This window comes from Onychomys torridus, chromosome 18 (assembly GCF_903995425.1).
Source record: "Onychomys torridus chromosome 18, mOncTor1.1, whole genome shotgun sequence".
Taxonomy (NCBI): Eukaryota; Metazoa; Chordata; class Mammalia; order Rodentia; family Cricetidae; genus Onychomys; species Onychomys torridus.
The window spans coordinates 35,647,722-35,664,236 of record NC_050460.1 but is presented as its reverse complement, the minus strand read 5'-3'; the positions used below and the strand labels follow the sequence as shown (position 1 = coordinate 35,664,236).

At 43.3% G+C, this 16,515-nt stretch overlaps 1 protein-coding gene across 1 annotated transcript in view; it reads right to left on the bottom strand.

Annotated features, from left to right (window-relative positions):
* The window catches only part of Slc9a2 (solute carrier family 9 member A2), an 83,161-nt gene extending 67,191 nt beyond the window's left edge, over positions 1-15,970 (bottom strand). The window contains exon 1 of the mRNA XM_036168452.1: positions 15,523-15,970. Within this exon, the coding sequence (XP_036024345.1) occupies positions 15,523-15,814 (292 nt within the window). The 5' untranslated portion in view covers positions 15,815-15,970. The remainder of the gene's footprint in view (positions 1-15,522) is intronic.
* Between the last annotated feature and the right edge of the window lie 545 nt (positions 15,971-16,515).

Below are 16,515 nucleotides of genomic sequence, written 5' to 3'. Positions count from 1 at the left end.
TGACAAGGACTTGGGTATGCTTTAACCTAAATTTAAATTATGCAGGCCAACGGTCCAAAGTAATTTTCACTCTATTGCCCCAGCAGAGGCTAAGTCCTAGGATTCATCTTTTCTTTCAGCCCATGTGTTAGTAAAACAACTAACTCTGATTTGGGTTTTGTCGTTGGTGTCCTGCTGTCCTTAAAAATTATACAAGTTTTTCCAAGGAGGTCACCCCACCCTTGCAACCATCTTAGGTGGAAACATCATTTTATGGTCGAATGTTATTCCTTCAGGAGGTTGGCTGCTAAACGAAGTGACCAGTTACTTAAACAGATGGGAGTATAGGACAGAAATCTGCAATTGCCAACAATTGCCATCTAATTTGACTTTTCAATTAAGTGGTTGCTAACACTCTGTAGCAGTCACCACTTGTTTACAGGGCAGGGGGAATATCTGTATGCTAGTGGCTCCTATGGAGTGAAATGAGATGGTTTGAATAAGAAAGGCTGGCCCCCATGGAGACATAAGTATGAAGTCTTGGGCCTCAGTTGGTGGAACTGTTTGGGAATGCTTAGGAGGTGTGGTAGTCTTACTGGAGAAAGCTTGGGCCTGAGGGTAGACGTTAGGGTTCAAAAAACTCACATCATTCCAGTAAACACTCTCTCTCTCTCTCTCTCTCTCTCTCTCTCTCTCTCTCCCCAGTGGTTATTATGTCAACATGTACACTCTCAGTTACTGTTCCATAGTGGCCATGTCTGTCTATCTGTAGCCATGTCTACCTGTTACCCACCCCCCCATGACATGATGGTCATGAACTCACCCTCTGAAACTGTAAGTAAGCCTCCCATTAAAGGTGTTCTTTTGTAAGTTGCCTTGGTCAAGGTGTTCCTTCACAGTAATGGAAAAGTGACTAATACACAGGCTAAAGTAAGAAACTGGCCCGTTTGGGAAATTCCTCTGTTTTTTAAACTGCTTACAATCCTACCCTTCCATTGGCTTTACCTCCTCCTCCTCCTCCTCCTCCTCCTCCTCCTCCTCCTCCTCCTCCTCCTCCCTGTGTATGATTTCCTGAGTGGTGGTCTGCACACCCATTTGGCTGCAGTTGCAAACTTTAGGGACTCCCATGAGTGCCAGGGTGAACATAAGCATCTTCAGGCTCCATGGCGGGGGATCTCAAGGCTCCACTGTCATCACAGTTGGTTTTCTTCATTTAATTAATAGTCAAGCCCATTGATTCACTTGACAGACAAACAGAAAACTGGAATTTTGCCAATTTTGCATATTTTTCTGAGATCTAAAAATTATCATGGTCCATTGGCTTAATGGGTCTCAAAGCAAAAGCCTGAAACATCATGTGTCATCACAAGAGAGGAAATGAATTCCTTAAGTACAGAGATCACCTGTCTTATCCGCAGAATCTTTATCAAACTGATCAACAGTCATGGATGGCCTAAGGGCAGCAGTTCTCAACCTGTGGGTCGTGACCCCTCTGGCAGCCCTCTACCTCCCAAAATTTTTTTACATTATATTACAATTCATAACTGTGACAACATTAGTTATGAAGTAGCAATGAAAATAGTTTTATGGTTGGAGGTCACCACATCATGAGGAACGGGTCACAGCATTAGAAAGGTTGAGAACCACTGCCTTAGAGTGTTTGTACATGAATAAGTATCAGCAGGAACCCAGCACGAGATAAAAGAGTCTCCAGAGGAACAAAGCAGATTGCAGTTGTGAAATAACCAAAGAAATAAAGGAAGTGCTGGTCCTAACTGTACACATTGTAACGAGACAAAAACAAGAGGCCTGTGTGCTAAGCCTCTGTGGAGGCTGTGGACAGTAGCTCACTCACACATAAATGACCAGTTAAGGGTGCCAAAAGCTGAGAAGAAGGTTGGCCTGGATAGCAGAACACAGATACCTGGGGCCAGGGCTGTTTCACACAGACAGGATGTGTTCTGATTTCTTTGAAAGCCATCCCTTGAGCTGCCATGAGCATCATCTTCCAGACTGTTTGAAACAGTTATGAAAGACGGATGCTGTTCCGTGATGGGAGTAGCCCAGAACGGACAATGACAGGGCATTCTTGCCAACTGTGAAGACCAGGAGTGAAAAATCAGATGGAAAAGATGAAAGCTGAATTCACTATTGCACACCAACCATTCCATCTACTGAAAGTTGTGGCATGAAAATCATGAGTTCTATGACATTCTAGGATACAAGACCCTGTCTCAAAAAAAGCATAAAAACTAGACCTCTCCACCCCCAGTATCTCCTTTCTCTATGGGACCATCAACATTCTATCATGGGAGGAGGGGGGGTGTCATGAGACCCCACCCATCCCTGAGGCCCTATAGGCAGCTAATGGTTGTTGCAAGGGAACCAGCCATGTTATTTGTGGTGTAACTACTGGAAAGTTTTTCTTCCTAAAGGGATAATTCTCCACTTATGCTCATCTGTGCAGCCTCCATCGTATGCAACGGGCCACACATCCTGGGAAGCATGAGTTCAGTAGGAGTGTGAAGAGCGTAAGAGAGGACAGTGGGAGATGGAAGTGGATTATCTACATCTATATATTTATTATTTATGTTATATCATGAATATGTATATATAATATATTTTATATATTCTATTATAATGTATATTTTTATTATTTTATATAGTGTCTATTATATTTTACCATAATAATAGGTGATGTGTTAATATATAACATGTTTGTGCATTATATACTATACATTATAGTGTGTGTGTGTGTGTGTGTGTGTGTGTGTGTGTATGTTATATGATGTACTTCCACTGCCTGTACATAGTTGACTTATCCATGAATACTTATGACAGCCCTGGGTTGCCAGGGACATGCCAGAGGAGTGTCATAGAGACAGATTGCTCCCACAGGGAGGGGTACACCTTGCCTATGAGAGGCCCCACATGCAGGGCCTGATTTGGCCTCCACCTATTATGCCTGGCTGCTCAACCTTCAGTTTCCAGGAGGAACTAGTGAGAACAATGGGTGTGCATTGCCTTTCTTTTCCAAGGCAGGCTAAGCAAAAGCAGACAGACGATTTTCTTTCTGTTCACTTATGCAATGTTGGGAACTGAAATATGTATGACTTGGATAGAAGCCTACTTATAACACCAACAGCAGGGGGCCGGAACATCTAAACAACCGAACAACTTGCCAGAGAACAAATGGGCAAAACACGGACTTTTGCCAGATGCTATTACACTTGGGGAAGGGAGGAGATATCTGTTCTCGTTAGGGAGAGCCACATTTCTGAGGTCTTTAAGACTGCAAGTTTGAAGCAAGGCAACTCTGTCCTCAGGACAGTTACATGAAGAAGCTGTCATTATCAGCATCTCACTTTGTAGGGTAAAATAGCAGAGGTGAGTGAGGGTAATCATGTGACCTTAGATTCACAGCAAGTTAGTGGTGGGGCTGGGATTCTGCAAACTAGAGTTTAGATGACCACTCAAGTATGTTCAAGAATAGAATGCACATTATAGGCAAGTGGAAAGGCTAAGATATTTGAGAGTGAAAGGGCAAATAAATAATATATGTGCCAGGACAATACATCTAAACCACAGGTGTCATGCAGGGTGTTTTGTTACCTTAATTACTGTACAATGTAAGTGAGTGTGGAGAAACAAAAAGGTTTTCTAATTATTATTCACCTACTTAATAATTATTTATTGACTCCTTACTATATGTCAGATACAATTCCAGACAGCAAGTCAAATAGATATAGTCCCTTCCTTCACAAACACCACATCTTAATGCATGTCACTTGTGTGTGGTTAGGTCTCCAAATGTACATGATGATCTGTCATCAAGTACACATGTATGCAACAACAACAACAACAAACTTAGTATAATAGCTAGGTTGGTACAATTATTCTCTCTTGAACACTCGTTTTTTTAAAGTTGTTTTTATTTTTAATTATGTGTGTGTGTTTGGGTATATGCTTGTGAGTGCTGGTACCTCAGGGAGCTGGAGTTACAGGTGGTTTGTAAGCCTCCTGACATGGATGGTGAGAACAGAACTTGGTCCTCTGGAAGAGCAGTAAGTGTTCTTAACCACTGAGCCATCTCTCCAACCCCAGGTATTATCTCTTGAAAGAAATAAGACTATTGAAATTAATGAAATGATTCATTCCTGACCACAAGTGACCACAGGTAAATGATAGTGTGGGACGTAAACCACAGATCACGGAGGATTACTGTATCTCAAAGCATAAACATTGTACATTCCCCACCACCACCACAACAACAAAAAGGCTCCACCAAGACTCCAAAATTCTAGACTCATGTTCCAGTTTTTATGCTGCTACCGGGTACTCTCTCCTTGTTCTTTCCATCCTACCGCACTGAGAGGGGTTGCTAGGAAACCGTATTACTAGCAGCTCTAGGCCACAAGCTGCTTCTGTGTATTATTTCAGTTGGTTCTCACAATTGCCCTGTGCCTTCACAGTGCAGATGGAATTACCACGATAGACTGATTTTTCAATGGCATTTTACAATCTGAACAAAAGAGATGAGAGGGGTCAAGCATGAGACTCAAGGTCAGTTCTTTGTTGTCCAGGAAAGAATGAGTAGATAAGATCTACTGAGGCATTCTTGAGACCACAGGTGGGCGTGACACAGTTGACCTTCACAGTTTCTGGACATTGGTTCTAGAATCCCCTCAGGTACCAAAGTCTCTTACATGCATTAGTGTACTGTTTACATAGCACCTATGCAATGTTCTTTGCACACTTTAAGTCCTCTCTAAAAGACTTATAACATATGAACAATGTCAATGCTATTTAAATAGCTATACTACAGTGTGATAACCAGAAAAAACCCTTCATATTCAAGTGTTTGGTATATAGATCCAGTACGGCTCTAATGTTTCTGATTTATTATTGGTTGAATGCACAGAAGCAGTCCCCACAGACAAGAGGCCTACTGTAACTCAATATGCTTTTTCTTCCAGGAAGTGATGAGGTAACACCACACAGAGATGAAGAACAACCTGTGGCCCCAGGTCACCCACTCGCCAGCTGGGCTGTCTGAAGCAAAGTAGTTAAGTTCCCTTGACCTCACGTTTTTTCCTGTGTTTTGAAATTTGGGATTACATTCTTGCATTACTATGAGAATTAAGTAACATGTGAGCATTTAAGTAAGCATGTAGCCAAATAGCTGGCGGGACTAATACCCTGCCCTTCTTAGCTGTTATTATCTTATGAAAGAAACTGTGAGAGTCTCACCCACTGCAAGAGAAGACAATGCTAGTCTCATTACAGTGCTCAGGTTTCCAGGCTGGAGATCCTGGGAAACAAGTTCAGGACTTGGGAGTAGCAGACTTGTTAGTGACTGAGACACAGAAATATGGAAGTAGAGCTATTCACTGTCCTGCGGTTGCCTGAGGAACTTTACATGCATAAACTTTACATAAACCACGGCAAGGCTTAGTAACACATGTATGTAATCCCAGCCCCTGGAGGCAGAGGCAGGAGAATTGGAACTTTTTTGGTCTCCATAGACAATTCAAGGACAGCCTGAACTACATGAAACTCAAAAGGCAAAAGCAACAACCAAAGAATACCTGAACACATCTCTAACGCGCTTTTCTACAGAGATCAAACCCAGGTCCTTGTTAAGGCTAGACACAAATAAATAATGAAAGGAAGAAAGACTAAGTATCTACTAATAAGCTACATAGCCCTAAGCCTTCAGTATAAGTTTCTACATACAATTGTTTGTTCCATTACTTTTTCTCTTTGCCCTGTAAGCTTCTGTACGTCAAAATGAGGAAACAATATGGCATTCGTCTGTCAAGTATGAATCAGTCACAGGCAGAGCTTAAAGAGCATAACTGGGTCTGTCTGTGGAATGAATAGAGAGATGGAAGAAGACAAAGATGTCTTCAAACAAGGAGTGAACTTTATACATCCAGATGAGAAAGCCCATGAAGGCGGACGGACAATGCGTGGAATTATTGCAGGAAGTACCTCAATTATGACTCATCACTTTAGAAAGGCATAATTGCAAGTAAGTAACCTGCAATTGAGCAGGCATCCTTCACAGTGACAACCCACCCATGTCCACACATCACTTTCAGATAACAAACAGGCACTCTGGGTCGCCTTGCCCGGCCTGAATGTATGGGGGGAGGAGGGTGCTTAGTCTTCCTGCAGCTTGACATGCCATGTTCTATTGATACTCATGGGAGACCTGCCCTTTCCTAAACAGGAACAGAGGAGGAGTGGATTGGGGGAACAGAGAGGGGAGGGGAGGGGCTGGGAGGAGAGGAGGGGAGGAAAACTGCAACAGGATGCAAAATGGATGGATGGATGGATGGATGGATGGATGGATGGATGGATGGATGGATGAATTTTAAAAAATTGAAAGCTTTGTTGTACAGAATTTTCTCACATTGTCCATATAGACATATTAAGCATAGAGAACTGACATACAGCTCCATTAATCCCGACTTCCACTAATGAAATGGGAGACCCAACAAGGTGAAGACTCCCCAGAGATCTAAGACCAGAATAGAACTCGATCATCCTATTTCCAAGGTATTTCAGGGAGTATTTTCCTCCAGTGCTTCTTCGACTCCTGCCTGAGCTAGTACTCTTCTGCACAAGCAAAAAATCATAGATAATAAAATGAAGTCAGCAGCATCATTCTTTCAGAGTCCAATATTTTTAAAATGAGGAAAGTATGGTTATTTTTTTTTCTTGCAAGTGAAAAGCCATCACAACTAGCCATAAGCTTTAAACAATGTGTGAAAACCTTTCTGTGAAGGCAAAACAGCTCAGGGGATTAAGACACTTGCAACCTGAAGATGCAAATCTAATAACCTCTGTTTAATCCTTGAAACTCACTTAAAGGTGGATGGAGAGAAGAGAGTCCACAAAATCATCCTTTAAACCCCTCACATGTACCATGCACTTTGATACAACACATACAAATCACACACACACACACACACACACACACACACACACACACACACACCATCAGTGAATCAGTTAAATACATTTTAAAAGCATTTATTTAAAAAGCTTCATACAAACCATCACCACAGTATAAAACAATATAGATGTAAGCATATCCTCCTCTCAGTAAAGATTATATTAATGTCTAGTCACCTGGGTCAACATAGAAGATAATGTTTAGGAGAAAAGACATAAGAAGAGAAAGTAAAGCAAGAGAAGTCAGTGGCTGTTTAGGCCACAGCGATCCAGGAGCCAGGGGAGTTCCAGACAGAGCTGTTTGTACATCCTCTATGCTGGGACCCGATACTGTAACATCTACATGAGAATAGGTAATAAGATTTAGACCAGTGGAGGAAGGGCCTTTGCAGAAATTCCTGACTCTCAAAGAACTACTTTGCCCTAAATAAATAAATAGAAGGGGGAAAAAGATGCCTGTAGCCAGGGAAAAAGGAAAGGAAACTGGCCAATTCAATATGGCTCCATGCCAGGAAGGAACTCACCTGTGATAGAAATAGAATTCCAGGTCTGCATCACACAGGGCTCAATTCATACAGGAAAGCCAAGTTATGACACAAATACTAAAACTTGTCACTGACATGAAATGCTGAGAACCATTCTGTAAGGACAGGTTATAAGGTCAACAGACTCAACCAAAAAAGCATTCCTTAGTGAGGCTCAGCTCACAGTAAAAAATTACAATACATATAAGTCATTTATATCCAAAAGGGGATTCCAGGAGATGTACTAAATGTAAGAATTTACAACCCAGAGTTAGAAGAAAAAATATCAATGCTGGTGGGAACTCTAAAATGACCGTAGGAAGAACGAAAATGAAGTGATTGCCATAATCAATACAATTAAGTAAAACAGCACGAATAGAAGGCAGGTGGACTTGAAAAGGGTACAAAATGTTGAAATGAAAATGTAATTAAGATTAAAAGTATAAGAAGTAGGCTAACTACAAATTAAAAGTATTTGGGGGGGCAGTATGATAATTGGAAACAAAAAGATGTGATGAAATGAAAAATACGTAACAAAGGAAGGAAGAGAGATAGAAAAAATAAGGAAAAGGCATGTAACAAATATTATAGGAGAAAAAAATATCACATAAATGTTTCTAGACACATTAAGACAGGAGCCAAATATCAGAAATCGCCAGAGACCCCCATACACATACACACACTCCAAAATGCAAGCAGGGAGAAAATGTCAAATTAATTCTGAAGGGCTGTGGGATAACACAATAGCCCTTAGGAAAAAAAGAGGGCAGAGAGCAATGACATCATATCTTCTAATTAAAAGAACTCCAAGCCCTACATTCAGTTTAATTTTCATTGCAGAGTATAATCAAATTAATGATGTTTTCAAAGGGCTGGGACAGAAGTCATTGGCAGTCATTGTCTAGAATGTATGACGTTCTAGATAAAACTCTACCACCAGAAAAAAACAAAAACAAACAAACAAAAAGGTATGAACAAGGCTAAACACCAAGGCCATACCTGAAGTATGCACTGAAGAATACATGTGAGGAGAAGGGGAATAATCAAGAAGGAAGAGCTAGAGGTGACCATAAAGAAAAGATGCTGAACATGTTTACAAATCTAAATAAACACGACATAGAGAAAGCCGAGCTGAAACAATTTAAACTTGGGAACAGGCCTTTAAAATGTATAAAGCTCAAGCATCTTCAGGAGCAGGCTAATAAAAACAACGGAAATAGCAAATGTTATGTTTGACGGAGAGGAAGGGGAGAAGAGGGAGAGGAGAAGAGGGGAAGAGGTAGCTATGCATTTGATAAATGAAAAAAAATTCCTGCAAAGCCAAAATATTGGAAGAAAAGAAAATAAAGATGTCAAGTAAAAGCAGAGAATAAACTGAGCCCCAATAAATCATTACAATAAATGTAATAATGTGCTTTCTTTTAAACTGCAGAGATGTCAAGTTTTAGAGACAGAAAATCCAATTATATGTGGTTTAATGAGAGACATCTAAATAAAAATGACATTGCTAATTTTTTACTAAGATGTAGGAGAAGACGTATCTGAGAAATACCGATGTGGCAACACCCCCGAGAGAAGAAGAACTGCAGAAACCAGTTCTATTTTGAGTAACAGCAATGATACAAATAAAGTCAAATTTGAGCCCCAGAGAAAACTATAAAGGGAGAGCCAAGAAGATGTAACAATATTGAATCAATATACACCTAATAACATGGGCTCAAAACAGACACAGTAATACTTGACAAGATTACAAATAGATCCTCATAGTGGTAGCTTTTATTCAAGCCGGAAACTGATAAGGCAGCCCAACCCTAGTAATAGTACTGAAGAGTTCAATGCCAAGATGAGAAACTTGATCTAATACGTGTGTGAGTGTATACATGCATGCCTGTGAATGTGTACAATACATGGCACTAAATACTCTTACTTTTTAACCATATTTTCAAGTTCACATAGGAAAATCTGATTTTAAAACAGCCTCACATTAGTCCACACAGAATTGGACTCTAATAAAATGATCAGCATTCTAATCAAAATGCAATCAATGCTGCATAAATTTCAAAATAAAGGAAGAAAATACAGCCCCTGGGCTGGAAAGATGGTGCAGTAGTTAAGAGCACTTGTTGCTCTCTGAGAGGACCTGGGTTGGATTCCCAGCACCCACATAACGATTCACAACCACCTGTAAGCCCTGTTCCAGGAGACACAAGGCCCTCTTCTGACCTCCACAAGCACCAAACACTCATATGGTACATATGTATACATGCAGACAAAACACCCAGACATAAAATAAAATTAATAAATCCAAGAAAAAAATGGAATAAATCTTGAAAAAATAATCTCAATGTTTATCAATATGATTTTTTTTCATTTTTTTGGGGGGGGGCGTGTTTCAAGACAGGGTTTCTCTGTGTAAGCTGGAACTCTGTAGTCTTAGTTTTAAAGGTACAATGTGTCCTGGCTTTGAACTTAATGAGCACAAGACAACACTCATAGAGAGAATAATGAAGACAAAGTGGATTGTTGAGGAGTTCCAATAACTTAGTAAAGTATGGAAGTTATTTTACCAATGTTATTGAGTCAGTTGGGAGCCCAGATGGCCACAAAAAATTGCACGTATTTGATACATATTTAAAACAACAGTAATTGGGGTTTCCATTATGAATGGTTTGGGTGAATTAGTTAACTGACATATTATCGAAAAGTAAACTCTACAATTGACAATCTAAGCTTTCAGTTTAATAACTAAATAAATAAGTCAAAGAAAACAAGAATAAGAAAGACACAAAAGTATGAGCAAAAGCTGTAAAATTAGACACCAACAAGTAAGAATGTTTTTTTTTAAAAAAATACAAGAGAAAATGACTTCGGTCAGGATGAAGAATGACAAGAATAAAAATGTTAGGAATAAACGGAACACATGATTGCAAATGGAGATTTTTTTTTGTTTTTTTTGTTTGTTTGTTTGTTTTTTTTTGTTGTTGTTGTTTTTCAAGACAGGGTTTCTCTGTGTAGCTTTGCGCCTTTCCTGGAACTCACTTTGGAGACCAGGCTGGCCTCGAACTCACAGAGATCTGCCTGCCTCTGCCTCCTGAGTGCTGGGATTAAAGTTGTGCGCCACCAACGCCCAGCTAGAGATCTTTAAGATCTCTGAAAAAGTCTTTTTCTCAGTAAATGTAAAAGTTCAAATGACATAAAAATATAAGTTACCAAAACTGACTCAAAAAAACACAAATAAATCAAATAGGGCATTGACTGTGCATATTAAAATAACTGAATCATCATCCAGAATCTATCCCTGTAGCAGAACCACCAAATTCACTTAATTTTGCAGTTGAGTTTTTACAGCCCTACAAAGAAAACATGTGTGTGTGTGTGTGTGTGTGTGTGTGTGTGTGTGTGTGTGTGTGTTTATTATACTTCTCAAGGCTTCACAAGAACTAAGCGCCCCACTAACGGTAAATAAGGTTATCCTTGTTAAAGTTGAGAAACATTAAGATGTTTCAATTGGCAAAAACAAACAAACAAAAACCTGTTATTTTAGAAATAAGCACACAGTGGTGTTCAGTCCTGACATCCTTCTTGAGGGTGCCTGAATTAGTCTTTAGAAAGAAATGAAAAAGCTACTGCATTCCCTTTTCAGACTAAAACTGTATGGGCAGCCCCGAGCATAGATGGTGCTTTCAAGAGAAAAGAATCTGAAGTGTTCTGGCTTTATTAAATCAAAGCACATGCCAGCAGACACACAATATGTACAAAATGAGATGCAAATATCATGAACTTCACCCCACCCACCCCCAGATGGTACATAAGTTTCAGACAAACTAGATATAGAATAAGTCAAGTGCAGGGAGACATATTTTGTTCCAGAGGTTAAAAAAAAAATCTTTGTAATTCAGGAAGCTATACAACTTTTGAATCTCATATTTTAAATTTATGGCAGTCTGGAGCCCATAAAAGACACCTTCATGGACCAAATGTTTTGCCTTTCTCTCAAAATAGTAATAATAACAGTCATAGTGATAATAATAACAACTTATTTCCCAAACAACAAGATGGAGAGAAGTAGAAAAATACTGTGCTCTAACCCCAAATTGTAGGGTCAAGAAAATAAAAAGGCCAAGGGTAACCAGTGACACCAGGTAGAAAAGGCAAATAGACTGACCACTGCAAGACCCCTATGCTGTAAGGAGCACCCAGGGAATCCTGGGACAAAGAAGGGAATTTGATCACTATAAAGATGAAACCCAGTGCTCTGTCCCTAAACCTTGAGCAGAAGTAGACTATACAGCCATGTTCACTCAGGTTAGAGCAGACACAGCCCCCCATGGCCCTGCTCAGGAGGAGAGAAAGGGAAGAAGACCGCTGTAAAGCACACCATGAAACTGTGTTTGGCTTCTTCTTCTGCATTCCTCATATTGCCAGATAGAGCTCTATCCCTGCACACAAGACTCAGCAGGCAACATGTGTGGGTTTTACTACACACACACACAAAAAAATAAAATCAATACATTAGCAGAATTATATGCATGGTGAGGCTAATAAGAATGTACACACACAAGGACCTAGAGAAAAGGCAAGGAGGCGCTTCATCCCTAGGTGGGCTAAACCTACTCTGCTTTCTTTGTTCATTCTGTTAAGCTGCTTCACATACACACCCATCATCATTGGTTCCAACATCAAGCTTGCAGGAAATCTTATAACTAAATCCTTAGGCAAATAATCAGGAAGTTGTCTCCCTACCCTGCCCGCCTCCCCCAATAACCAGATGAAGTGATGAGAAGGTAAGTTGAATTATGCTTTTTACAATAAAACCAGAAGACTTTCTGACCTCTAAGGGGACTTCCAAATCCCGATGCAGTGTAATCTAGATGGCCAGTCTAAGTTTACCACCCTTGTTTAAACCACCTACAAATGTTATTAAGTGCAACCTGTTCATCCTTGTTTAGATTAATCCCTGGTAATGGTTCTCCCTGTTCTCTGTAGCAGGTAAGTTCTGGCACACCAGGTACTTGCACTAAAACGCTCCAAACAGGAACCCCAGTTTCTATGAGTTGACATTTGTGTGGCCTCATAACTGCATATCCCCATGTGTGCTGAATTCACCATTTCTCCCAAATATGAGCAACTTAGGCCATGTAAATTACCCCCCACACACATAAAAGGTTTTAAACACAAATGCTAAAACAGAACTTCTTTTATATTTAAATAAACTTTACTAATAAAAAACTGCAAATGAATAAAAACATCACATACTAACATTAACCAGACCCAAACTTAGTGAACTTATATGTAATTAGAATTGACATTTGAAACTAGGAAGCTATGAAAAGGCTAATGTCTTTCTACTTCTAATTCTGCCATGGATATTTTTGTTTTGGTGATAGATAAACCATAAAGTATATTCCATACATAAAGTGTAAACATTTAATATGAAGCTCCACAGTTTCTGTTTCAGAACTCCCTTTCCTGGCCAGTGAAAGTGTTCTGCAGCACCAGGACAGTCTTGTTCAAAGCCAAAGAGAGAGTTAAGGGTCTAGGGGAAGGATGCAGAGAAAGACTTTTGAGTATCTGGGAAGGAGACTTGAGTATATCGAGGTATTTGTGCATTCCTCCAGAAGCAGCCAAAGATGCAAGAGAGGACTGGGTTATAAAATAGGAAGAACATAGTGAAGGACTCCAACTAACAGCTTTTTAAATTTGAAAACCCCACTTCTGGTCCTGAGACCTACTTCCTCCACTTTACTTCAGGGAATCAGCACCTGGCTACTTGGACCTCTGTCTGGGAAGGAGACAAGAATATCTGTGTTCTCGTCTCTGCACTGCCCCAGTGGCCAGAGAAGTATGGAGTTCAAGAAAGGCAAGCGGATTGGGAGAGGATGAGTGTGATATATAATGACTGTGGTCAAACCCAGCTCCGGGAAGGCAGGAATAGTGGCCCTTGAAATAGAAGAGAGCCAGGGAAATCCATGCACTGAGCTAAGAACATTGTTCACAGACACATAAAGGTGCCTTCGAGGGTTGACTCACACAAGCATGCACACTTTTGAACCAAATACCACACAGTTATAAGGATGATGTCCATTAAGATGAATAGAATACCACAGCTGGGGTGATAAGGCACCAAAAGGCAGAACAAGAGCTCTGGGGTTATGACAGAGGGCAAGAAGCTCCGAGGCACAGAAGACAGTCCAAAAGCCACTGAATGGATGGGAACTGGACAGCTGCTGCAGATGCTCCCAGGACCTCACTGTCACCACCCGCACGCACGCCTGCCTCGCTGTCCTAGGAATAATGGACAAACCCATTCTCGCCTAATTCTCACACTGCAACAAGCCTCAAGGGAGGATGAGACGCCAGGCCCTCCCAGCTGGAACTTGGTCTCTCCACCCATCAGCAAGGCTTCCTCCTGTCTCAGCTCCCTCCTCTCCAAAGCAGGGCCATCCTATCTACTCAGGATGAAGGCTGTGAAAATGAGGGATAATGAACTTAAGTGCCCACTAGCGGCTGTTATTAGTGTAATTAATCTGATTAAAATAATCAGGAGTGAAGACCAGAGGAGGGTGTTAGAGGAGAAGAGCAGTAATGGGCTCAGGCACAAACGCACCCCTCCGGAGGCTCTGACTCAGGCAGAGGGAGGTTACCCAGAGCCAATCTCTCTGTCTACCTTTGGTGTGTGTGGCTGACTTTGTGGTTCATAATGTGAACTTTCCAGCTTTGGTTTCCATCTCTCTCCGGTGATAGTATTCACACCTGCGCTCCCTACAGGGCAGGGATGCTGTGAGGGCTATGTGAAGAGACCGCATCTCAGGCTATTATTAGAGGCCATGAGCTTATGTGGCTGTTTGCTTGAGAAGGAAGTCTGTGTTCCTTATACCAGCGCTCAGCTAGCAAGTCATGCCAGGGCCAGCAATTCCAGACTGCAAAGTCATTACATAGTATAGGACAACTTTGCCAACCACCATTATAGGTTAATGGATTTATTCTAACCTGGGAAGTCAATATCAGGCTTAGCTTGCAAATTCCATACAGTTATACACAGTCCCCACCGCCTGCTTGGACCACCCCTTTTCTCTCCACGCCTTTCATTTCTCCCTAGAATGCTGTTTCTAGTGAACAGCTCCCACTGGCCATACTCTGGTTAACCTTGGAAACAGTCTGCATCCGTCCAGCACTTCCTGTATTGTAACCACTGGTGCTTCTCTCCATTCATCAGTGAGTTCCCTCTGACCGCAGGGAGGTATGAAACACTGCATCATTCCACAAAGCGATTGCAGAAAACCCAGGGGACACTCTGCCCTTTTAACCTTATACTTTTTGAACAGTGCGGCAATAGTTAATATGCTTTAATACAGAGTAAAGCTGCGGGGTTGAGCGTCAGGATGGAGTGGGCAGGTGAAAAGAGAGGAGAAAACGGGTACTGAGTTTTTCACTTTCAACTTAAGAAGTGGGGATGGTGGGGTAAGTGGGTTAATTATTTGTGAATATCTGATCCCACTGGCTTCAGTTACCTCTAAAGAAAAGGCTTTCTAGATAGTGGCAGGTCCAGAGAGAAGGAAGAGGGCATTGGTATTGCAGCTCCATACACTCGGGTGTCCACTGTTCAGGTAAGGTTTCATCAGTCAGGGACACGGGGAGGGTCTGTGTCTGGCCAAGGTACCCTGTCCCATCAACATCTTGCCCCCACTTCCACTTGCTCCTCTTCTCCCCACTCTACTTGAAGATGATATACAATTCACCCTGTCCACTGCCTCCCTCAGCTCACAGGTCTCCATCAACTTTGTCCCAGAGCTGTTAAACTTGAAGTTCCAAGTAGAAGTCAGCCGTGAGTCCCTATGCCATGGGCCAGTCAGTATTCCCCGGGCTTTCCAAGGCCAGTGTCGAATTAAGAACAGGAAATCTTTGAATCTGCAGAAACTAATCTATCTGTCCAAGGCTGCCTTGGTACAGGAGGTGGCCACTATCTGAGACCAACTACTTGCCTACTTGGCGGGTTACCCACCAGGAACCCCAGCACGATCGTCCCCGCCCCCACCCACTGGTACAGCTCGCTTACCAATCTTGGCCAACGAAGCCAGTAGTATCCACAGAGTGATCTCGAAAGGGATTTGCACGTGGGGGTAATCCAAGGTGAACACGGGCAACCGACTTTCCTCGAACGGCGTCGTTCCCGGGGCCACCACGCTGGCTGGGCTTGGCGGGTTGGAGCTGGCACCCCTGGCCCCGGGTGCGTCCAGCAGGGTCTCGGCCAGCGCGCCCGCCGGCACTGCCACCTGCAGAAACAGTAGCAGCAACAGCAGCCGAGACGGTGGCGCCCGCACGCTGCGCGTGGTGCCCGCTGGTCCCATGGGGTCGGCGACTCGGGGCGCAGCAGCGACGCCGGTATAGGGATCTGGGCGCCCTCAGCGCATCGCGCAGGGACAGCACCTCTAATTCAACTGGACAGCGAGAGAGTACCACGCCACCGCCGCCACAGGGCCGGGTCCCTGCAGCCAGCCTGCTCGATCTTAGCTGCGAACTGTGAGGAGCCCGGAGCCGAGCGCGCAGCGACAGGAGGCCACCGCGCGGTCCCTCGGCCGCGCTCAGGCGCCCTCCGCCGCCGGCCACCCTCCCATGCCCGGCAGCTGCAGGCCCTGCCCGGGGCGGCCCGCGGGCGGGCGGGGACGGGGGCGGGGCGGGCGCGACGCCCAGGCGGCGGGGAGGGAGGACGCGGGGACCCGGTGCGACAGGCACCTGCCGCAGCCCGCGGGCGACTCTGGGACGACGGTCGTGTTGCTCTCTATCCGGTCCCACGGGCCAAGACCCGCTACACCCGGGAGCCCGCGAGCTGTGGGTGCAATAGGTGCGCGGTGCGCACGGTGGCCCGAGCTGTCCCCGCCCCGGAGGCAGCGTCGGCCGTCCATCAGGGCTGGGACCGACGCGACCCACGCGTCGCGCCCTGCTCCCTCCCCCCGCAGGCTCCTGCAAGGAGACACCCCGGGGCGCTGGCACGCGAGGAGGCGCCGCAGGCTCAGGCAGGGTGGCGACGCTGGGAGCGGCGGAACTGGGG